Source organism: Amphibalanus amphitrite, unplaced genomic scaffold (genome assembly GCF_019059575.1).
Source record: "Amphibalanus amphitrite isolate SeventyFive unplaced genomic scaffold, NRLGWU_Aamphi_draft 000304F_arrow, whole genome shotgun sequence".
In the NCBI taxonomy this organism is placed as follows: domain Eukaryota; kingdom Metazoa; phylum Arthropoda; class Thecostraca; order Balanomorpha; family Balanidae; genus Amphibalanus; species Amphibalanus amphitrite.
Window position 1 is genome coordinate 475,080 of NW_024881799.1, and position 24,903 is coordinate 499,982.

At 48.7% G+C, this 24,903-nt stretch overlaps 1 protein-coding gene across 2 annotated transcripts in view; it reads right to left on the reverse strand.

The window, feature by feature from the left end:
* Positions 1-24,903, reverse strand: part of LOC122387958 (prominin-like protein) — a 59,946-nt gene that overhangs the window by 5,853 nt on the left and 29,190 nt on the right. Inside the window, exons 2-13 of one of the 2 annotated variants that reach the window (XM_043378666.1) lie at positions 17,594-17,882; positions 16,528-16,648; positions 15,882-15,948; positions 13,674-13,783; positions 12,638-12,814; positions 9,895-10,060; positions 3,950-4,070; positions 2,910-3,062; positions 2,273-2,485; positions 1,825-1,957; positions 1,410-1,514; positions 763-942 (exon numbers count right to left, since the gene is read on the reverse strand). In XM_043378666.1, coding sequence (XP_043234601.1) covers positions 763-942; positions 1,410-1,514; positions 1,825-1,957; positions 2,273-2,485; positions 2,910-3,062; positions 3,950-4,070; positions 9,895-10,060; positions 12,638-12,814; positions 13,674-13,783; positions 15,882-15,948; positions 16,528-16,648; positions 17,594-17,882 — 1,835 coding nt within the window. Of the gene's footprint in view, positions 1-762; positions 943-1,409; positions 1,515-1,824; positions 1,958-2,272; positions 2,486-2,909; positions 3,063-3,949; positions 4,071-9,894; positions 10,061-12,637; positions 12,815-13,673; positions 13,784-15,881; positions 15,949-16,527; positions 16,649-17,593; positions 17,895-24,903 lie in introns of both variants that reach the window. The other variant, XM_043378665.1, reaches the window with a different exon arrangement.

A 24,903-nucleotide genomic window follows, 5' to 3' on the forward strand; every position in this document is an offset into this window, starting at 1 on the left:
AATTTCATCCAAATTTCTTCCTAAACCCCGTTTTCTCTCCCACACACCCCAGCCGCCCGCACCAAGTTCTTCGCAATTTTTCCACTGCGGCGCCCGGCCGATGTGGTCATATCGAAGCTCGGAGCCCAACATTGCGCAAGGACTAGCCCGGTGCTGATGAAAAAGACACCGACCAGCCCCCCGCCAGTCGGCGACGGCCCGGTATGTGCGGCTAGTGGGTATCGAGGGCAAGTAGAAAGTGCAAACTAATATTACACAACTTGTATGAATGCTGTTGCGTGAAAACTTCGCGTGTTTGGGCGGCGATCTTAGGATATCGTGGATCCAATGGTAGCATTTTCGTGGAAGTCGATCCTTAAATTTTAAGCCTGTCATTGAACAAGGGACTGCAATGATATCAGACCTTCAAACGTTTCCGAGAAATAGAATATCGTGAACTAAACCAGCCTTCATATGTATCAATTGTGAGTCCATTCCATATCATACACAAGCAGCATGAAAGACTGGGATATCATGCATGCTTAGGAGAAAGTCAATAAAACTTCTGTCTTTCCTTCTTCCTCCCTTCCTATCCCCCTCTCTCTCCTCTCTCTCTCTCTCTCTCTCTCTCTCTCTCTCTCTCTCTCTCTCTCTCTCTCTCTCTCTATCTCTCTCTCTCTCTCTCTCTCTCTCTCTCTCTCTCTCTCTCTCTCTCTCTCTCTCTCTCTCTCTCTCTCTCCCCTCCCTCCCTCCCTCCCTTCCTCCCTATTCCCTCCTTCTCACCCTGATATCCTGCACAATTTCCTCCATGCCGGCGACCACCCTCTGCTGTGCCTTCAGGATGATGGCCTGGTTCCTCAGGCGGGTGGCCACACTGCGCTCAGAGGACGGCAGCTCCTGACTGGCCCGCTCCAGCTCGTCTCCCAGTGGGTTCATGTCGATCGTGGTAATCTCCTCCTCCAGCTGAGAGATAGAGAAAGGCGGGTTATAATGCTTTATATAATGTATCCCAACTCAGGCGGGTTATATAGACTGGATCCTAACTCGGACGGATTATAACGACAGTAATACAGAGCAGACGAGTTATGTAAGCGGTACCCCAGCTCAGGCGAGTTAAATGGGCGGTAACCTGGCCCAGGCGGGTTATATACACACACAGTGGACGTCAGAAGGGTAGTGTAGAAAAAAGTACCTACTCCGATGTCAACGTCTAAACAGATTACATGGACTGGACCCCCATCTGTGTATGTGAAGGAGAGGGGACGTACAGACCGGTACCAACTCAGGAAATAAAAACTTCAAAAAATCACATCGCCAAGCTAAACTGAACTCGCTCGTTCCTTCTCGCTTCTCCAGCAAACGTCATTTTTTTGTGTGTGTTGACTTCTTTTGTTTTTGACTAACTTCTTTTATTGTGGCGCCCCACTCACCGCCACGGTGAAGGCCGTGTAGTTGAGCTGGTCCAGGTCGGAGCGGGCCAGCTGCGCCAGCTGATCCCGGGCCCGTGACGTCAACAGCTCCACGGCAGTGTCCACCTGCGTGTGGAAGACGAGAGGAACGGTCAGGGGTGGAATAAGGCTTCGACGAGCGTCGAGCGAGGCCATATCCTAACGTGCGGTGGCTTAAGTAAGTTTATCTAAGGTTAAAACAAAGCAAAGTAAGTGAAAGCAAACAACAAAATGCCCATAGGTCATACCGCACCATACATTCTAATGAGACGAGCATACTTTTCCGCTCGCAATCGCTCAATGAACGAGTTACCTATCATATTCCTTCAAAAAGTCATATAACTATCCTAAATGACGTCATACATCCCCGAATGACGTCACCGAATACCGCACAGACCGTAATTTGCTGCCGCAGTGCCTCCAGTTTCTGGTCGAGTTCCATCTGGTACTTGTATCCTCGGACTTCAGAGACGTTGAACAGCGATTCCAGTCTCAGTACAGAGTAGATGGATTGATTCTGGTGGCAGCGTCTGTTCAGGGGACGGGAATGGGTCACTTGGACCGAGGGGGGTTGGTAAGGCAGAACAGAATATGAACGTAAGGGTGAAAGTTCACTGAAGGTGGCAGGATTGATCAATTTTCTCTCAAAACTAAAATAAGCGGCTGGATTGAGCAAGTTTTTTTTGGCACATGTCGATTGTGGAAATACATCGGTCCGAGCCGAAATTATAAGCACGTCATTCATCATGGAACACTCATATGCATAACGTTAATTATGGAACATTTGTATATGGATTCAGGATTCTTCTCAACAATCGTACTGATTCGTCGCAATAATCCCGTACCTGACCACATCAGCCACATCTCCGGCGTTCTCCAGCGCGGGGAACACGGTCTCCAAGGGGTACACCGCCTCCAGGATGGGCAGACCGCTGCCAGGCGCCGAGGGGTCCACCAGGCCATCACAGAGGTACAGCTGGGTCAGGCCGCCCAGAAGGAACATACAGGTGATGAGTAGCAGCAGCAGCCACCCGAACAGGAAGAAAAAGAACGTGCCGCTGTGGGGAGAGAACGGGTAGATGGGGTTAGATGAGGCGGGCTGGCGGTGAATGGTGTGAAGTGTGATACAAGCTAACACAGCCAGGTAAAAGGCGGTTACTGTGCCTTGTTACTACCGAACTAATCTCAAATGACGTTAAGATGTGGTTCCATGAAATTAACTGTCAATGAGCATCCAGAAAAAAATGCAAATGCCTACTAAAAACCTCATTATACCGAACCCGAACATACAGGCAGTAGGCACATATCAAAGAGGCCCTGGCCGTGCAGCTCAACGACTCCTGAAAATTTGAGCAACAAACGATTCATCCCTGGCTCTGAAACATTCGCCTCATATTCACATATCAAGCAAATAACACTGCGTATTGTGCGAGCCTTCAGCGCATCTATTCGCAGATATACAGGTCACAGGGGCACACCCACCTGATGAGGAAGTTGGCGCCGGTGCCCTTGTTGCACGTGTCGTCTCCGTACACATTGTCCGGTCTCCGTCCGCACATTCCGCAGAACAGGCCGATCACCATGCAGAACACGATGAGCGAGACCAGGCCGGAGATGATGACGAAAATGTAGTACCTGAGGAGGGCGGACACAGAGGACGGTCAGAGCATGACACAGCCAATCACATCTGTCGATCGTATCGCCCCGGCAGCCGGTCACAATCGGACAATCGTATAGGTAATTGTGTGGATTATTCCTGTTTTCTAAATGGCGAATGCCATTTATTCAAAATAGGTAACACCGGAAATGACGACAGTTAGCCGCAGATACGTCAAGCACGGGACACGGGCTTATCGCTAGTCTTGTCGCTATCACAATTTACCTGAAGGAGCCAAACTGACCTAACGGTACCGTACTGACCTGAATACGCCGTGCTGCAAGATAGTGGTTCACCTGAGGACGGTGCCGTACTGGCCTGAAGAGTGAATGAAGGTGTCCTACTAAATGTGCCGTACTGTCTGGCGTTCCCGTAGTCCGTACTCACCTGAATGTGCCGTACTGCTGCAGGTGGTGGTTGCCCTAAAAGGGCCGTACCGACTTGGCATTCCCGCACTGACCTGAAAGTGCCGTAATCTAAGGTAGTAGTTGCCTTGAAGATGCCGACAATGTGCCGTACTGCTGCAGGTACTGGTTGCCCCAAAAGTGCCGTACTAACCTGTTACCTGAAAGTGCCGTACTGATCTGAAGGTGCCGTCCTGCTGCAGGTAGTGGTTGCCCTAAAGGTGCCGTACTGACCTGAAGGTGCCGTACTGCTGCAGGTAGTGGTTGCCCTAAAGGTGCCGTACTGACCTGAAGGTGCCGTACTGCTGCAGGTAGTGGTTGCCCTGAAAATACCGTACTGACCTGAAGGTGCCGTACTGCTGTAGGTAGTGGTTGCCCTGAAAGTACCGTACTGACCTGAAGGTGCCGTACTGCTGCAGGTAGTGGTTAGTGGTTGCCCTAAAGGAGCCGTAAGCACTGACCTGAATGTGCCGTACTGCTGCAGGTAGTGGTTGCCCTGGTCGATGACGGTGTGCACCGGCTGCAGCTGTACCTGGTCCAGCGCCGTGCTGATGTTGTTGGCCACCTCCTGCAGCTGAATGCCTGAAACACGCGGAGACAAGGAACGTTTAACGTCGTCGGTCCGTTGGTCAGCCCCATCTATGTAAACCGATGTTGGTCGGTTTGATCACGGGGACGACAGCACAGACAGGCAGGGTAAGTAAATCTAACCGAATTGGCTCTTATGGTGGACTCGGTAACATAGCGCAATAGCTGCCCATAACCCGACTTCTTCAGCCAGGCAGCCTGGACTGACCGGCTGACCCGTAGGTACCAAACCAAATAAATATATGTGTCCTATCTTTCTAGTTGAGGTTTATTTGCCATTGGGTCTACAGTGCAGGGATATTTCTATCTCGCACTCCTCTGAGATGCAAAGATAAGAATTTGTTATATCTGCATCCCTCTGAGATGCAAAGATAAGGTCTCGAGGGTTCATAGCGAAAAATCAAGAGTTCATGTGATGATGGGTCAATAACCGAACGACATTTTTAATGGTTGTTTATGGATGAAACTTGTGAAATAAGAACAAACTACTGACTACTCTGAATCTATTTTACATCGATGAATGCATTTTAATATAATATTTAATTGATTAAGAATAAACCTCAACATAGAAAGATATAGGATTCCTCATGGCTCACTCGTGGAAGATCGGATATCTTTTCCTCGCGTGTTACAGAAAAACCTCGCTCCTTCGTCGCTCGGTTTTTCAGTAACCCGCTTGGAAAAGATATCCTTATCTTCCACTCGGAGCCATGAAGAATCCTCTATGTCCATCACAATAAACATGGAGGTGGACATGGGACATGGTGAGTGACTTGGTTGAAAATTCCGTCCGGCGTTTTTACTCTGGACCCGTCAGTCTACCACCTACCTCGTCCGACTCAGGGTAAATCTAACCGAATGGTGGACATGTAACATAGCGCAATAGCTGCCCATAACACGACATCAGCCAGGGAGCCTGGACGGTGGACCGGCCGACCCGTACCGTCCGGTTCGTCCACCATGGATGTGACCTCTCCACGACAATAAACACGGTTATATTATGGTGGACAGGGTGGTAACTTGGTTGGAAACTGCGTCCGGTGATTTTTACTCTGACCCGTCAGTCAGTCCGCCACTAGCCAGGAAGTTCAAACCTCGTCCGTACATTCCGTAGTCGTACCCGGCCCCGTCCGAACTCCGTCCGACCCAGGGTAAATCTAACCGAATAGGTTTCTCTTATGGTGGACACGTAACATAGCGCAGTAGCTGTTCATAACACGAGTCACCGAGACTGAGCCACAGCGGCCGGTCCTCGGTTCACCGAACGAAATTCGGGACTCTCTTCTCACTCATATCGCGCACAAGTAAGGGATCCACTACGTAGGGCGCTCCCTAGCGCTGAGGCGCAGACAAAGACGGGCAAGACCGGCAGGCTGGCTCGATCGTTCGCCGCTAACAACGAACCCACTCCATCGGCTGCTCGCTTTCGCTGAAGCGCAGGGAGAGTCCGTTTTCCATCCACAAACCCTAAATCCGACCGAGCGCGCGTTCTTAAGGTGGACAAGTAGCATCGCGCTAGTAGCTGCACATAACACACACAGGCCGGTGCCGTCAGTCCCGTCAGAGGGCGGCGCTCAACAAGCAAGCCTCGGCGGGTCACCGGCGGGTGACGGCACTCGTTTTAAGTTGGATATGCAGCATCGCGCAGTAGCTGCACATACCGCACGAGCCTCAGATGACGTCAGCAAAGCATAGCGGCAGTCAGCTGGCTCGCCAAGTGAACCAGGTTATGGACATGTACTGAGATGGGTGGCAGATACGCTTCTCGTCCGGGCATTGTTGTCCTCCCTCACCCGTCTGTCTGATAGATTTCATGGACATACGGCGTTTTGACCGTCCCATTCGCTGCCCAGTTCAGTAGCTGTACATACCACGTAGCATCCCAGTGACGTCACGACCATCCAAACGGCAGTCAGCTGGCGCGCCGACTGACGATGTTATGCGCAGCTACTGAGAAGGGTGGCAGATACGCTCTCGCGGCCGCTCCAAATGCGTATTTACAAATTGCAACCGAGCTCCGCCGTAGGGTATTTTATTTCCGCCGTAGTGTGTTTCACTTGGGGGATTTTCTACCATACATCTGCCTGAGCTTAGGGTAATTACAATTTGTCGGCGACGTTAAAAAATGATGCACCTTTTTTCGCAGTATAGGATATCGCATGTGCATATTTCTGCCTTTTTGGGTGCGCTTTATCGGTTTTTCGTGAGTAACTCGCGTAAAAACCGTCCGATCGCGACGAAACTTTCAATACCCCCGATTTTATCAATTTTACACCAACCCTGAAAATTTCATGACCCTGACCCAAATGACCTCTGACCTATTTCTCGAGACCATGTTTGGCCCGAATCGCGATTCGGCGTATGTCGGCTCGCATTAGCCGCGCGGTTGCAGTCTTCACGTGGTTTCAAGCGTTGAGACATGTGATATGATGCTGGTCCCATGCATTAGGGTGGGTGTCAAGGTCACCTGAAGGTCAGGTCAGCTCAATGACCTTTGATGACCTCGGTTCACTTTTTCGAGTTTTACATGTTTCCAGGCTAGTTTTTGGAGCTGATTTCGAATTTAGCAACCATTTGAACATCACAGGGGGTGTAACGAAATCATCCGGACACCTTTCTTCCCGCTGTAAAAACAAAAAACAAAACAATCTGATACTTTTTCTTTTAACTGAGCTTGTAGCTACCTTTCATAAAAAACAGTTTACTCACCTCGTTTACTCACCTCGTTGGTTTCTGCATATCTTTGGAGTGGTTTCAAAGGACAGTCAGAGAGGAAATGAGGAACCCACACAGTGGCGAATGTTCTGAAGCATTTCAGCCAATGGATGACAAAAAGCACACTGGCTTTGATGCGGACCAACGCCGTCTAAACCTGTGCCTGCGGTTGAGCAGTGCTTATGGCGGGTGGCTCTTCATACACCTCCTGCTAAACAAGAGCCCACAGGTTTTCGATTGAATTGGGATCGCGACTTTTTCCAAGTCATAAGCGTTAGCCCAGAATAATTGAAGGTTCTATCGGCATCACTTCCCGTTCTTTTAGGGACTTTTAAGTAGCGCGCCGCCACGCATGAAGACAGCGTGGCTTGAATCAGGCATCAGTGCGCGTTCAGAAACCGTGCCCTCCTATGCCGTCTGGTTGAGCGCCTCCAATCATGCTCCACCACCTTCCCTGGAAAAGCTCCACCCTTGCCTATGGGGCAAAATATAAGGGACAAAACACAAAATAAGACAGATAAAAACAAAGCAAAATTAACTCATTACCTAATGAAATTCAGGCTGGAGCAAAAACATAGGTAATAGATATCTATGTCAAATTAGAATGAAAGATTAAAATCAACCTGACCAGCCCTTACGGTCTGACCGGGTCCTAACCACCTGACCTTACTTCGCCTAACTTGACCCAATTCAACCTAGCCTAGGTACCACAACACCTGCAGAGGTACCTTCCTGGAAAAATGACGCCCAGGGAGATGACTGTCCAACTTATTGGAATACTACCATGATTGCTTGTCAAAATGTGTGTCATCATGCTCTTGTTTGACAAGTGATGTATAATAAATGTGATATTTAATAATTATCTCCTGACTGTTGACTGTTGAGTGATCAAAATATTCAAATAATCAGGGTACAATCCTGTGCATAGTGCACACTAATCATGTTGTTTTTGTGTAGGCCCTCTGCACATTGTTGTGTGCACTGCTAGCTATGTGCACCTTAAGTAAAAAAGTGACTGGTGGTACATGACAAAAGGTTGAGCAATTGTGAAGTTCATGCCCTTGGTCTTGCTGGTGCCAAATGCCTATAGCTATAGCAGGATCAGTGAGGGTTGTAGACATGCTACATACATTGTGCATTGAAGATATTGGCACAAAGTTCATCCGTAATTACTATGCTTAACACCTAATGTAAGAAGCGACATAAATGCCCAGATGATAAAGCTCTTTCGTCAACATCACACACATTTATTGACATACTTTGCAGGTACATAATTACATTCATGGCAAATACTTTCGATTTGATTCAGAAACTAGTTGCTAGTAAGCTTGCATTTTTGTAGGTACAACAACAACCATATATTAAATCATAAAAAACCTCATGGCATTCATCACATATCTTTTTACCAAACAAGTACCTTATACCTAGCTACCATGCAATGATTCTAAAATTTGTCTGCAATCCTTCCATATCTCAACTGACACAATGAATTTCAAATACCCTAACAAAACCTATAACTGTACATAAGAAGAATGCAATACTACAAGAATTATGAATTTCTGAAGTTATTCTCACATGCTGGAATGTTGAAACTCTACTTTTGTCGTCCATTTCCATGTTTGATTGAGCCATCATATAGAACTGTTTTTGTTCTTCAGTCACAAGCTTTCCCACAAATCTTGAATTTTTACACATCATCTTGAACCATGCTCCAGTCTTTCCAACAAGGTACTATGTAACACCAAAGCAATTTTGATTTGTTACAACAGCTTCAGATCATGATAGGCTTGAGGTTTGTTACACCATTTGCCAGACAAATCTCTACAAAATGTGCATCAATTCCCAAACTAAGTAATTGATCATATCAGTATTTGCGGTTTCCACACAATGTTTCATAATACTATTCTATGTTTATATAAAGAAACTCAAATAATCCACAAATTGTTATTGAAACACTCCCACTTCAAGAATTCACAGCAATAACAGTATGTACAAGTTCAGAAGCAAACAAACATTGCGCCACATTTCGTATGAAACGCGCCATTGTCCTAAAGTTTCTACCACAGACGGTAGTTCAACCGCAGCCGTAGTGCGAAAACCCCTGCCCACCTTACCCCACGGCGGAGCTCGGTTGCAATTTGTAAATACGCGCTCCAAATATGTCCGAGCGCGCACGTGTGTGGTGGCGGTTGCTGCCACATTTGCCCTTCTCATCAGTAGCTGTCCATACGACATTGCCTCGTGCGCCCGCGCGCGTCCACTGGGTGGGTGCCCGGCGGCCTTGAACCGGCCGGCAGTCGCGCGGTCTCTCTGCCCCCACCGCCAGTAGCTGTTCATAACCGACACCGACGGCCCGACCGAGGCTACGGCGCGTGACAGCGAGCGAGCACGGGGTGCGACAACGTGACACAACAGGCAGGCAGCCGTGCCCGGCGTGGAATCGGAATATCGCAGTCCGGGTGCCACATAGGTAGTAGCTGATCATAACAGACACGGCCGCCGTGAAACGTGCCACGATCCGGGGACACCGGACACGTGACATGTGACAACGAGCACAGACCCACGATCGTATTATTTATTGGAAAAATAAATGAAGTGAAACAATCAGACCGAATATAAACAAGTGCAAACAGGGATTCCCGCGGTTTTAGGATTGGGGGACCGGCTAAAAAATGTAATACCCTTATTCATGCAGCTGCATCACAGAAACGAAATAATTGAGGTGAGGTTCAGTTCCCCCCCGCCCCCCCCCCCCCCCCCGGTGACGGAGCCCCTGGTGCAAAAAAGTACACTTAGCAATGTGGTTACCACCACCGTCCACGGCACAAACGATTGAGTAGGGGCACGAGTGAGTGAGTGAGTGAGTGAGTGAGCGAGCGAGTGAGTGAGTGAGCGAGCGAGTGAGTGAGTGAGAGCGAGCGAGCGAGCGAGCCAGACAAACTGCCCGGATCCATCGGCCGCCCAGCCAATATGTCCCTCTGTCTGTTCTGTCTCGCCAATTACCGTCCAGCCGTCTGTCCGGCTGACCTATGGCCCGTCCGACTGTCTCTCATCCTGACCTATCGACCCCCCCCCCCCCCGAGCCCCCCCCCCCGTGACTGACCTGCGCGACTCACACCCTGACGGACCTCAGGCACCACAGCAGCCACCTCGGTCTGAATTTTCTGCGACAGCTGGTTGAGGGCCAGTTGACCCCGTCGCACCTCAGCCTCAATGCCGGCCTCGATGAGGGCAGTGACCTCGCGGGCCCAGCGGCTGAGGTCGGGTAGCTGGGGAGAGGCGGGAGAGGTCAGAGTTAGGTCGAGCAGTCCTAGTAAAACAGACACGACAGCAAATGTGGAAAAGGGTCTCCAGACTCCAAGAGCATTGGAGCCACAAAGTAGCATCAGCGCACGATGCATTTACGCAACACTACGAGTTACGACGGTCAGTGTTACAATTTCTGCGTGCATTTCAGATGTGCATGATTGATGATGTTCTCGCGTTCGCCTTCTGCAAGTTGCAACAGCAACACACTACTGAATGCATTCACATTGGAAAATGACGCACGTATTGTGAAATGCATCGTACATAGTTACATTACAAGCTCACAACTATGCATTACGCGGTCGAGAAATAACCAAAACGAAGACGCTAACCCAGCCAGCAATTCACTTGGGCTGAACTGTGGTAAATGTCGGGCAGCTTGGGCTTAGCTTGGGTTTGCCCACTTTGATCAAAACCAATGTATTTTTTACTAGGGCTGAGCTTGGGCATGCCGCAGCTATGCCCACGTGCGGATAGCAGTAGCTCAGCCCGACATCTGCCCACGCATCCAAAACAGGCTTAACTTGGGCGGAGCGCGGGCTGATCAAGCTGGCTGTGTCCTTCGGCTAACTGGAGTAAAGCCGGAGTTAAGCCATACTTGTTCGGCTGTTCGCGCATGCGCAGTTCTGCGCCAATCATGTGCAGCGTTTGTGACAGTCTGCGCGCTGTGCGACGAAACGACGCACCGGTGTTTGGGCATTTGGTGGTTGATGTTTGGGCGCGTGTGACAGCGCGAAGAAGGGATAGTGCTCATTGCTCTTATCAAGTGGACTGGCATGGAGTTTTACGGTAGGTAATTGTATTGAATGGTGCGCTTGATCGTATGTAAACGTCATTATTTTGACTGAGTTTCACGCCATCAAACATGAAGCTGAATAGCTGTTCAGCCTGGCGACTTATACCCTCGCTCAGAAAAGCCGCATTCCGTGCCTTTATGTATATCTTTGTGAAATACCAGCACTTCTGAACCAGGAAAATGAAATACAAAACACAAATATTTATCTACTTATCACCGAGCAGCTCATTCTCTGTCCGCGTTGAAAAATTCGAATGAACATTTTATACGGATCAATAAGAAGTGCTGTTACAGTATTAATGCAACAATAAGTTATATTTTTCAAGCAAACATGCAATGTAAATTAAACCAATTGATCTCTTTTTCAGGTACGTACCGTTAGAGCAAATTGTTCCAAAAAATGGAATAGTTATACAAACCAGGACCGGGTGGACGCCGCTGTCGCCCTCGCCAAGTGGTTTAGCGGAAACTGCCTGCTTATAATTAAGTAGGTATACCTACATATACGGAAACTGCGCCGAAAGCTGGCCGACCACCTACTGCAGATGTGTGTGTGTGTGTGGACTGTGGAGGAGCCAGACGCCTCCAAAGCTCCCATTCACCAGAGTGAAGTTCTTTATAAACGATTGTTTGCTAATTGCTTTATGTCTTATGAGCGATTACTTGCTGTCCTTACTTTATGCTTTCGGTTAAGTGTTCAACCAAGTATTATGAACGCCGAACGGGGAGGAAGGCTAGCGGGTTTTGTGATTGATTTATAGTTTTGATGGCGCTTTTTCATGACTCATGCCATATTATTGCTGCAGTTTGCAGTCCACTGTTTCATGTATTTGTGTTTCATTTGACGTGTCTGTAGTCGTTTGAAATAAACATTCAATCAAAGTCAACCACTACTTTCCTTTCGCAATGCTCGATGACCGGTTAACAGAGCATATGAGTGACCGTAGCAATTTTAAATATGCATTAAAACCACACAACCTGCTGAAAGTGCATTGGCTGCTCCTTGCTACTTGATCCAGTGTGAAGCAAAAGCAAGATGAAGTCAAGTCGAGACTTGAGAAAACAGGAGCCGTCACTCGAGCCGAACCCGAGCAAAGCCACAGCAGTTTGCAATGTATAAACCCCATTCACTTCTATGGCTTAAGTCGGGATAGACAGGGCACACAGAGTGGGCTTGCCGGAGTTCAGCCCGCTCGGGCCCAGAGTAATTTCCATTATATAAATGGATTCACTGCTCGGGCTTAAATCGGGCTAACGCCAATCGTCGCTCAACTAGGGCTAAACTACGGCTGCCCGGAGCTCGCAGAGCGGGCATATCTCCGGCAGAGCATGGGCTTTAGTCGGCGTTTCTGTGTCATACGCCGACTTTAGCCCAAGCCCTAGCCGACTTTAGCCCGACTAAAAATCTCGGGCAATCCGCACTTGAGCCTGCTTGGGCCCGGAGCAAAATTGCTGGCTGGGAAAAAGCGAATCAGGTTATTAAACAGACGTCTCAAAGAGGTAACTTAGACGCTAGGAGGCTGGTGCATCGTTGACAAGCTTGAACTGTTGATCACAGGCAAATCTGATGATCATTTAGGATCATGCCACCAGGTTCTTTCAATAGCGCTAGTTTGATCTTGGACAGCCTCAATATCTAGCGACAGAGCCGATCCAACCCCACCGGCAACTCTTCACCCGCCTACCTTACATTGCTTAAAACACGACAAGGCCATATATGTGAACACCACTGACCACGACTCACCCGTTTGAACTCATTGTGCACTACCAGCTGGGTGAGGTTGTACTGTGCTGCCAGCTGGCGGCAGCGCGGCGAACTGCAGGAGCGCAGGAGGACCGCCAGCTCTGCCCTGGCGTCCTGCAGTCCCACCTGCAGCTGGTCCGCTTTGTTCTGCAGGAGCACGGACTGACGACCGATTGACTGCGAGAAGAGACGGGGGGAGGGTGATGGCTAATGACCGGTGACACAAGTCCTAGCACATGGGTGTACCTTGGAAGGTGAACGAACGTAGGTAAACGCTGGGCGTCCATATCGCCGCAAACTTACAGCATGGCCCAATGCATTAGGAAATATGTTTCTGAAATATAATAATGGCAAACAAATCCTCTCTTCGGAGCAAGACACAAGTGTGGAAGTTTGTTACAAAATACACCCAAAGTACAAAGTGAGCGGAAAAACAAAAGCAAGGATCTTGCTGATAACTATGGACGTCATCTAGTCTTCAGACATTAGTTTTCATGTCCATGTAAGTGCTAACACAGAGAATACCCCACAGAGTTACCATCAAATGTCAGACCTTCCCAACATGACTGCATGCCTGAGCAGTGAGCAGTGTCCGTCTATACATACAGACATCAGACGACCATGTGTCAGTGTGCACAGCACAAACATAAACATTGACATAGACAGGATCAGAGCCTGACTGACTGTGACTACAGACGCAAAAACGTTATAACTAAAAAAAGCAAACATAGTTGAACAACAGAAATGTTTACACACCAGCAAAGACGAGACATACAAAACATATTCAGATAACTGTTCTCCCGGTAGAACAATTACGAGTAATAACGTTGAATACGTTTTAACGGCAACGGTTAGGTACAATGGAGACCTAGAAAGACCATCGTCGACAAAACATATGAAAATATATCAATTTAGTGAAGCAGGGTCAGGGAAGCGATTTGATAACATCCCCCCCCCCCCCTCATGCAACCAAACACGTCTCAGTTTCTACGCCAGGACCGCGCGCCGCTCACGTCCCAGACTCGTAATTGTTTACCTGTAGTTCATCCTTTATAACAGTGAGTCCCTCAGCGATGGCTGTGAGATTATCCACGGCTGCTGCCTGTGATATGTCCGCCAGCTGACGCTCTATCCGCACTCCGCACTCTGCAGAAAGAGGGGGAGGATGTCAGTGTACACGCACCAGCGACCAGAGGCTCCCGGTTCGATTCCAGGCGTAAGCGATGGGAGTTAATTGCATGCAATATGTCGTTTTAGCAAAGTATACAAAAATAAATATTAAAAATAAAGAAAGAGATATGTAAGACGTGCCTTCACTAAGATGTATTATTCACATTGATAGCCTAACATGGTAAGTTTTGTATCACAAAAAAAAACTTCGAAAAGTTGTGGCCAGCTAAAAAGGCAACAGCTATAAATCAAAAACAAAAATAATAAGCACGACTGTCTTAAAGTCGGCCAAAGTAACGGTACAATAAGTCTCTCTGCACATGTGAGACCACCCATTGTGGCAGCACCAGGCAAGCCAGTGTTCGACATCTACAAACAAACGCTGCCGCATGTACTGTCGATTTCGTCACCCAGAAGTCAGAGACGGTCTGTGGTTGGGTGCAGAGGATGGGAAGAGGAAGAGAGAGAGAGAGAGAGAGAGAGAGAGAGAGAGAGAGAGAGAGAGAGAGAGAGAGAGAGAGAGAGAGAGAGAGAGAGAGAGAGAGAGAGAGAGAGAGAGAGAGAGAGAGAGAGAGAGAGAGAGAGAGACTGATAAGGCGTCAAGAAATATGCGCACGCACTGGAATGGGATGTTGGGGTGCAGGGCACAGCCACAATTAAATTGATGTAGGTACGTAAATAAGCACTACCCTATGTTTAATGCCTCGTCAATGCAACATGTGCCGTGCAACGCATCGAGCATTGATAATGAATAACGTATCTTCATTGAAATCAACGTACAACTGCAGTGGATAAGTAGTGCCTATTGCACTGAGAGGACATTGGGGTGCTAAGATGACTCTGAAGCTTAGATGCCCGCATTTCAGTCATCATGGGACACGTCCTTTGTTGTCTCCCAGGCACTATTCCCGTCACCGCCTCTACCGTGTTGAGCCGGACCAAAATAGACCGCTATTACATCGCCCACGGGGATAGCGTTACGTTATTTATACCTGCTCGCGTGTCGCGTACCGTTATTGTCGTTTTTGTCGTAGAGGCACGGTCGCAATGCGAGCGCTGGAAATAGGTACGGATGACAAATGCACGCGACTGGCCAGGACAATCTAATATCGTCAACAACAAACAACTGGTAATCGTTGCGACCACAAATAAATAATAAAGCTTGGAGGCAACTTCTAAAAATATTTCACACAGACGGTCGCATCGTGAAACCTCTGCCTGGAACGACGACCCAGCAAAAAGAAACGGTCAATTTTTAACATGTACTCCAAAATTAGTAACCAACGTATTTTTTTCGCTAACACTTCATTGCTTAAATTATGCGGAAAGTTATATCCATTAAATGCGCATTGCGACAGCCATACGCTGGATAGTGAAGTATGAGCAGAAGGCATCTATGAAACAAATAACGCATCTGCAAGATGTGCATGAGTTGTAACGGTGTTTCAGGCCGTAGTAAGCCAGCCTCATCGTCTTTGGTAGCGCTAAGAAAACTGAGTACCAGCCCGTGTGCTTGAACTATTGAGTGTCACTACTGGTTACTGGTGGCGCTTTGGGGTCGAGTGTCGACACCATCATTGCCCCCCCCCCCACCCCACCCCCCACCACTACCACATCCGGGTAGATCAAGTTAGTCCTACCTCTGAGTCTATACGGTAATCACGGTTCGGCAATTCGAGATCGGCCATGGATCGTGCCGTAGTGACATACATATCGTAGTATTGGCCGGATATGGCAGCTCAGGTGGCAAATATGGCAGCACAGGTGGCAGATATGGCAGCACATGTGGCAGGCATGGCAGCTCAGATATCACATATGCCCCATCAGGGATTATATTAATCCCAGAAAGCAATTTACACAGCGAATGTGGTATGGCACAGCCCGTGGGACCACCCTATGGGACCTATGGGGGGGGGGGGGGGGGCTTTACATGACCTATTTACAAAAGAGCTGTTCATCGCGTAAGCGTCTGCCTTCGACCCATGCCATCGATCGTACCGGCACATAAGTTCATTTCATCAGCCCCCCCCCCCCCCCCCACCCCACGAAGCAAGTTTGATCCCGGCCAGCTTACCCTCCAAAGATTGGTCCAGCACCTCTGTCAGCTCCATGTAATTCTTCTTCAACAGATGATTCACCTCCTGTCCAACAGAAACCGCAGACAAAGACACGTTTTATCACTGACTTATGACCAGAGTGCACATCACGAACTAACGTAACGTCTTCCGTCAGATGTTCGGCAAACAAGACAAACAAAGCCTCTTATCACGTACAAGACTCGACACTCAGCCCATCCACCTAATGGTGTAACGATAAAAAAACTCCCATTCAAGAATACGGACGGCGAGGCAAAACAATGGTCCATATCTCGTAGGTTTTTATGAAGTGGTCTTTGCACATGGCTCTCTTGACACATTTAATGGTCAGCACGAAACTTTGCATTGAGTTTTCAGCCGGCCTGCAGAATCTTAATAATAATAATAAACATGCCCAAAATTCATCCGTTTCGTGTTGAGCCTTATCTAGCCTAGTGATATTCTCGCTTTGCAAAGAACAGATGACCTTAAGCTGAAGGAAAAACACGTATTAAGAGTAAAAAAAGTCGTTCTTGTCACCTCTTCACGCCGTTGTCTATCCCTCTCGAACCCCCCCCCCCCCACCCACCCACACACACACAAACTAACACATGAGAGACACACATACCCCTCTCAGTCCCATACCTGTTTGGTGTTGTGGACATACAGCTCGGAGTCGTCCACGGCCACATGCAGTCGCGGTGGAATCTCAGTCACACCTCGCTCCACGTACTCGTTCACAACGAACGAGGCGACCACGCCGAACCTGAGAGGTACCCAGTGACGTCATAACACACCAGTGACGTCATCTGTTTGTTAACGACGGCAGGCGCGAAAACTAATGACAACGTTTACCTCCGTATAATGCTAGAAGGATAGGCAACTGAGTGGAAGTGATTAGGGGCAACGTGCAACTGACATGAAGCTATGGCCAGTGTAATAAAAAAGAAAGCGTGAAACAAACGTGGGGTGATGAAGGTTTGACACGAAGGGCATCAGCATGACATTATATGGCACGGTAATTTTCACAAGGGAATGTCGCCTTTATTGCACGAGATCTAGCCGTTATACCAACTAGACACGAGGGCAAAACGCTTCAAAACATACGGAAGACTGGCACATTCCTTCACGCATCTGCAGTATAATGGCTGTGTCGCACTTAAAATCGCATTGCATAGTAAACTGCAACTTCCAGCATGTACGGATTAACATGGAAGGAAACGGAGGCAGACATGGAGGCGCAAGCTCGCCCATGACACCGTAGCTACAGCTCACTTTCACCTTTACCGCTTCCCTAGGAATATATCTTAGCCGTCGGATTTTGTTTCCCGGTCCCACTCCATCCCTTTCGCCGTATGTGCATACTGTGCTCCGCGGTACAGCCTACATTCAGGCGTTTCAAGTAGTGACATCTAGCGGCGAGAACTACAACTTCTGGGCTTCCGCGTAAGCTAATGAGAGCTTTGTAATAGGAGACTCTGATCTGTCAATCTTAATGCCCTCGTTACTCGATAATAAGGAGAAAATCCTTTGTCGTAAGCAAAGTCTCACAGGTTTCGTGATCGTTTACATCGAAGGTTTTATGATGGTGATGATTTAGTACATTTGGTGGGTCCGGACTTGAAGTCACGGCGCACATTCAACAATGTATTCTTCCTCTCTCTAACCAGTTAACCACTTCAACCATCAACCTCCCCCCTCGTGTACTCACAGTATCACCAGCACCATCATGCAGAGGCTGATTCCCAGGCACCAGCGGCGACATCCGTCCTTTTTCTTGTCGTAGCTCTGTACCCGGCCCCCGCAGCGGCCCGAGCAGCGGCAGCAGCACACTACCAGGCCCACGAAGGGCAGCAGCAGGGCCAACACGATGCCGCCGCCGGCCAGCACCGCGTAGCCGATGTGGTGGTGCACCAGGTCCTGCCAGTCGTACAGGCCCAGCTCCACCAGAGTCTCGATGAGGGTGCCCTCCTTGCGCGCCTCCTCCAGCTGCTGCTTGTCTGTGAAAGAGAGTGAGAGAGGAAGGTTAGTAAGGTCCCGTGAGCACTGAGCTTGGTTACTTGTGGTGTGACTTTTGGTTGAGTATTAGGCAGGGAAATAAAACGTTTTATTTCGTTCATCCATAGTGTGTGTGCGAGAGAGAGAGAGAGAGAGAGAGAGAGAGAGAGAGAGAGAGAGAGAGAGAGAGAGAGAGAGGGAGGGAGAGAGAGAGATAGAGAGAGAGATAGAGATAGAGATAGAGATAGAGATAGGGATAGAGATAGAGAGAGAGAGAGGGAGGGAGGGAGGGAGGGAGGGAGGGAGGGAGAGAGAGAGAGAGAGAGAGAGAGAGAGAGAGAGAGAGAGAGAGAGAGAGAGAGAGAGAGAGAGAGAGAGAGAGAGAGAGAGTAATTGTTCACCAATCGAAAGCCACGGAGGCCAGATAGGTCACCGACACAAATCACAAACAAGCCATGGCCTGCACGGCGAGGCTCGGGTGCAGCGGGAAGATGACGGGAATCGTGAGCTCGCACGCGAACCCAATACAAATAGGGGTGGCACGGTCAGGGTCTGGTGAAAGGCGCAAGGCGTCGCTGACACTGGATCGCGGTTTATAAATAACATGAGGTGAGGAAGGATGGATAGCTCGATAGGTACTGATCGTGATGCACGTAGGATGAAATGAGTAACACGTGGAAGCAGCCATTGTCGATAGAATAATAATGTTTAAGTACCATGCATATTGCAACGAAACTGTGGTTAACGAAGTATGGGTGTTAGCAACTGCGTACTTCATTTTTATAAGCATCCACGGTTGCCTTAGCGAAATATGACCCGACCATCATTGTTCTTGTAGGGAAAGAGGAAAGTAGGGTAGCTTGCAGGCAATGCAAGGAATGTGTCGCAGTTGGTGGCATCATATGGGAATAATGGGAGGAAGACCGACACGATGTGTAGAGTGTCAGTACCAATTTCCCCTGTATGTCACGCATGTTGCTAACATTTGGCAAATATCAATTGTATGGGACATCGACGTTTGCTCATTTTGAAGTGTCGCGGTAATGAACACTGAAAAATGCATCTCTTAGGCACATGCATGGCTTCATATTGAATCGGAGGCTGATCCATTTGACAATGAAGAGGAATTTAATTAGCTTTGTTTAGTTGATACTTAAATGAAAGGAACATGTCAACCAATCAGATCCGCTTAATGCAGTCAATAACACAACATATATCATGCTGAATTTATCGCGCCCATTGCCCAGTGCTTCAACACCCTACCGTTCATTGCTGAACGCATGGACGGTAATGCATGTGAGCAATCAGCAAAGTGGCAGCTCCATTTCGTTGCTACTAAATAGCGTGAACAAAGCCATCGCCCAGCGGTCGATGGCATGCAGATGTAGCACGTCACAGAAGTGGAGCCGTCAAACATTGAACTTTAGCAGCCAGCCTAATCCGGCTCTGAAACCGTCCGTCAGTTGAACATGAACTGAGTGGCAGAGTCAGGCCATGTATAAACATTTGTACGGCACCTATCCGTGCTTCTATCCTCAGGATACTGAAATCCTTCTCCTCCACGCCACAACCCCCCTCCGGGCTGGACAGGCAACTTTATCTCATGCGGGCTGCTCCCTTGGAGCGGCACCGCTGCTCCCGAGGGAGCTGCACCCCGTAGCCGGGTGCAGAGAGTGCTTGGGGGGCTGGACGGCCTGTCCTATGGACGGGCTCAGCCCCGGCGACTCTCTAGGGTGCCTGCCCAGACCAATGTCTCCCCCTAATTCCTATCATCCTTCCGGCTCTGCAATGGTCTTGTCGACCGAAAGGGCCTAACCCAACAAAACAAAAACAAACAAACATTTGTACGGGCCAACCGGACTACCGAAGAAAAGTCGACTAGAGCTTGCCGCTTTGCCCAGGCTAAGTGGGATTTATGTCATATGTGTAACACAAGAAATTAGATGTTTGTTGGCAACATATTTTGTGTCTGTTGTCCCCAAAGCATTGACCGACCGATATAAATCCCGATAACGTAGCATTCATCACAGCAATCATTCTGTCCATTGCGTCAGTTTTGCCTACTTTTCCCCGTGCGATTGACGGCTCGGTCTGCACACAGTCGCCCGTCTGGTGCCATGGCCTCCGAGTACCCCCCCCCCTCCCGGAGGGCACTGGGCCGATAGGTCAGTCTGCACCCTCTGCACCCTGCACTTCTGCAGCCAGCGTCCAGCTGGTCCATGGCTCAATCCTGAGTCATCCCCGCTCACATAGCCCACAGCGCTGCCCGGCGAGAGTAGTGCCAAACAAGAGAGCTGGGTGGAACACATGGTATGGGTTTAGTCGATTCATCTAGGAAACGAGTTAAGAACAGCTGATGTTTAGAAGGAGTCCGTATTTGAAGTCGACAAAGGAGGTCGCGTGTGAGTGAGTTTTGTAGCAACAATAACAATGACGTAAACACGATTGGTTGTAGTTTATTTTCTTAAGCTAGGGTGACAGAACTGTTAGCTGAAAGGCGAAAGCTGACTGGAACATAGAGGAGAGGATGAGGGAGAAGAGAGAGAGAGAGAGAGAGAGAGAGAGAGAGAGAGAGAGAGAGAGAGAGAGAGAGAGAGAGAGAGAGAGAGAGAGAGAGAGAGAGAGAGAGAGATGCCAAAGTAAACTGCGCAATGCGCAAGTCGACTTCGAAATGACTGATGATCAATCCTTTCTGCATAATAATTAATGTGACATAATTATGCGAAGAAAGCATTCACACTAGAGGGGGCTATATTCCATTTTAAGTGAAAAAATGGCACAGCACTTGGCCATACTTTTCTGTAATTTCAAGTATTTTTGTATAACCCATCGGGATATTCGAGACAGTGAATAACGGCATAACTAATGGCACCGTTGAGCCATTTTTATCAAGCCAGTTTCTGAGGTTTCAGGCCAGCATAGCACAATGTATAATATGCAATATGCATTCAGGGAACACCAGAAAGCCGCCCAGTGTCACCCAGATAGCATAGCCTCAACCACCAGCAACGATCCAGCAACGGCAGCGGATCTGGCAACGACCTAGGAACACAGGTCACGCGCGAGCGACGCCGTACCAGTCGGGGACATTACCGTCGCCCAGCACGCAATCACAGTCCCAGATCTGCCCCCGGGCGCGCGGCTTGTGCGGAGGATGGCACGCGCATTACGCAATGCGTCGTACGCATACGGAGCGCGCTGTGTCGGGGGTGTTAGAATGTGCTGTCCCTTAACAGTTGCACAGTGATTTGATGACGTCAGATGGACTGCGTCACGGGTGGCATTTTATAAGCGTGCATCGACATTATCAATTTAAGACCAAAATATTTTCTACAGACCACTATAGTCGTTGCAGTAAAAAATAAACCTCAGCGTTAACGTTCAACCTTAAAACCCCAACACATCATCATGTTTTGGTCATAATCATGTTTTGGCCACAAAGCATCCATCGAGGACTTCCAGCTGTCAAGTGTCGGAGTTTAACCTGTGACATCTTATTCCTCTTACCGTAGTGTCTCACTTCCGAGCGTTTTCTTGCCACTCTGTCGCCAAAACGGAAACCTGATTGCACATTTACTGACGAACAAGTTCATGTTTGTGTGAGATAAGAGCTGACAGCATTCGTAGCATTCTAGGACAGGTTATCGCAAATACCTACCATTGGCAATCAGTATCAGGTAATCAATGGTGCACTGCCATATCATTCATGTCCGGTGAGGTTTTCTGAGTCATCTCTGTGTTCCTGCGTCATGTTAAAGCTATGAACTATCATTCCCAGGGTTATCGAAAGCAAATCAACGTCACGTTCTATGAACACAAACTTTACGCGGAAGTCACGTCTGCGGATACTTCCCTGTTGGATACTTTAACCTCTGATGACATCATCGTTTCGCATATCTAAAATGTAATGCATGCAGCTTTCTGGCGGCTCCGTATGTGTTTACTCTTGCAACGACTTAGATCGCATCATTGCATTCATTTAAAAAAAGATCAGGAATTGATCCAAATATTCATTTGAATTATGAAGACATAATAATTTGCAAACTTTCCTTTGTTCATATTTCCCCATCCTCAGTCATCTTTCACAAGCATCCTTCAACACCTAATAACTACAGCCTATCCTCTACACCAATCCACCGTACCCCATACCGCCCCTCCGTGTCGCTATGCATTATTGAGAACATTTCTCAGGCTGCGGCGCGCGCTACCCGTTGCGGGGTGCGTGTCTGTGGCACCCCGCACCCCACACGCACCCCTCTGTGCCGGTGTCGATCGCACCGATACTACCCCTCTCCCCTCTCCCCCATCCCCTCCCCTCCTCTGCCTCCGTCGCTGCCGCCACCGCTGCCGCCCTGTTGTGTGGGGTGAAATGGTAGTACGGTGCTGCCTGCATCCACGAGGTATAGGACCGGCCAGAGATGGTATGAAAGAGATGCGTTTGTGCAAGGGAACGTAGGGGGGAGACACATAAAACTGGGACGGTAGATATTGCAAAAAAGTTGTGGTATTTCGAGCATTGCAAACAAGAGAGGTCAAGCAAGCCACATGACTGAAGTCTATTGCCAAAAATGCATCCCTATTATTCCCTATCTTACATTGCAATGCGTTGGACGTGCAATATGAAGAAAAACGTGCCCGCAATGAACAGTAAATGCAAATATCAAGTCTAGTGAAGCGTCACGGAAAAGGCACTTACCCTCCGGTTCCAATAAATATTTCTGAATTTTGTCAGCATGAATCTCCGAATCCGAAAACCCGAATGTTCATGCCATGTTCAGGGTCATAGGGTAAGCGCTGAAATGGGAGCCGTGCAGTTGGCCTGCGCTTTATCTGTAACCACAGGCGGAACTAACAGTCACCAAACCCACAGAGGGGCCAAGCTCCCAGCTGCGCCATCGTATCACTCATCCCCTCTTTCTCTCACACAAAGAGAGAGGGGGTATCGAGCACAGGCTCACGCCCACCGGATACTGGCGTCATATACGGTAATGACGTCACTTGAACCGAGAAGGGTGACGTCACTAGTGATTGGCAAGGGATTAGCGTGATATCATAGGCTTGTCAGTACGATGATGTGTCATAGTTCGCATAGGTGCGCATAGCCGCAATAAATCCAATCGGCTGATATGAATGTGCTTGTTTGTGTCTGAATAGATTCCCGATTGAATCAGGTGCTCTAGTTTTGTTTGAAATCGGTTATCATTGCGTCGACTTGTAAAAAGAAAAGGAAACAAAGAAATGTCCGCGGTGGTCTCAGCACCTGCCGTATCACCGCGCCGTTTTACATTCAAGCCTGAACTCACGAGCTTTAGCTCAGCACCACCACACGCCGGTAACGCTCGTGATCCAATGCTAGCATTCCGTTCTCGAAAAGGCCCCACCTGGCTTCGCTTCAGGCCGGTTCACGAGCCTATTCTGTCTATCCTCCCCCTTTATTCGCGAGCGCCTCAATGTCGGAAGGAAGCACCAAACGGACTACAAACCGCGAGCGACTGCTCCCATCTCGGCAGATTTCCCTGTTTTCGCGTTTTCCACGAATTATTGTCGGGAGTACGGGCGTCCCGACGGTTCTCGTCTGAGCTACGGGATTTAAAAATGCATAACCGGTGGCCACAGCTGCTGGCTAGGCTGGGTCGGTCCTGGCAAAATGCCAGCTCCGTCGTCCGACAGCCGTTCTAGAGATACCTGCGAGCGGCGTGTATGTGCGGCGTCGGGCATTCAAGGGATGAGACACCCGTTTGTGTTGCCGGAGGGCCTAGCAATGGTGGTAATGGGGAGTAGGAGCATATGGGTAGGGCGGCAGAGAGCGGGGTCTGAGGAAGACTCCGACAGACAATGAGGATGCTGTGAATTCGATGTAGCATTCAAGGGATTCCTATAACTGTGGACCTGAGATGTCTGTTGGAGTTTTGGATTTGGAAAATGTCGCTTTGCAGATAGTTTAAATGCAATAGCAAGGCACCGCTTCACCAAGGCATGCCTTAGCACGATCTCAGCAGTCAGATCAGGCGAGCATTCCATTCGGATGGAACATCAAAAGACTGCTACCGATGCCAGCACAATTTCACGCTCATACCCGCAAACAAGGAAACTAAACAAAACAAACATTCCACGCCGAAACATTTCAAATCTCCGCACACATAAATAACCGCTCACGTGGACCAAAACGACAGAAATAACCAACCGAACTAAAGGCACCCGGTCTAACTGAATCTTGCTCTCCCTGGCCGGTGGGTTATGGGCCGAATCGGACCGTCGTCGCCTTTCACTGCAAACGGCCGGGTCGGAGATCTACTGTTCCAATTGCGGGCCGGCTCCTTTTGTATAGGTGGTCCGGGGGCGGTGAGATGGTACGATCAGTCGTCTGGGTTGGCGAAGAATGGGACAGGACGGGGCAGGTTAAGGGAACGGAGGAGAGTTGGGGAAGGGTGGGATAGGACAGTAAAAAGAAGGGAAGAGAAGAAGGTAAAAGAAGGGATGCTAAAAAAGGTAGGGAAAAATAAAGAGCATGAAAAAGAACGAAAGGGAATAACAGTAGACGTAAAGTGAGTGTGAGGAATCGGAGAGAAAGAGGCGATGGAAGAAAAGAGATGAAAAGATGGGTCTGACATGATTTCCACGTAGAAAATATTTCAGAACACTGACTAGAAAACGGCAGGTAGCGAAATTCTGAGTAGAAGAGTGGAGAAAGGCAGAGGTGAAAAAATGAAAACAGCATACATATGCAGCAAAGGATAGGACAAAACGACAGCATCTTGTGAGAAATTGAAGAAAAAAATCAGTGATGGAAATGACATAAAAGTGTGAAACAGCACGGCCTACCTATAATCTTATTTTATGCCGAATTCTTATTAAATTCCGCAATCCTCCTTTCCACACAGCAGAAGCTCAGACACTTTGACAGAGAATCAGCTGACAAAAATTCAATCGACGCGACATCCATTGCTGTCGGCACCGGCACCGATTCAACTTCTGTCCGGTTCCGGCAAGGTCAGCGGTTGTGATTCATGGCGCTTTGATGAC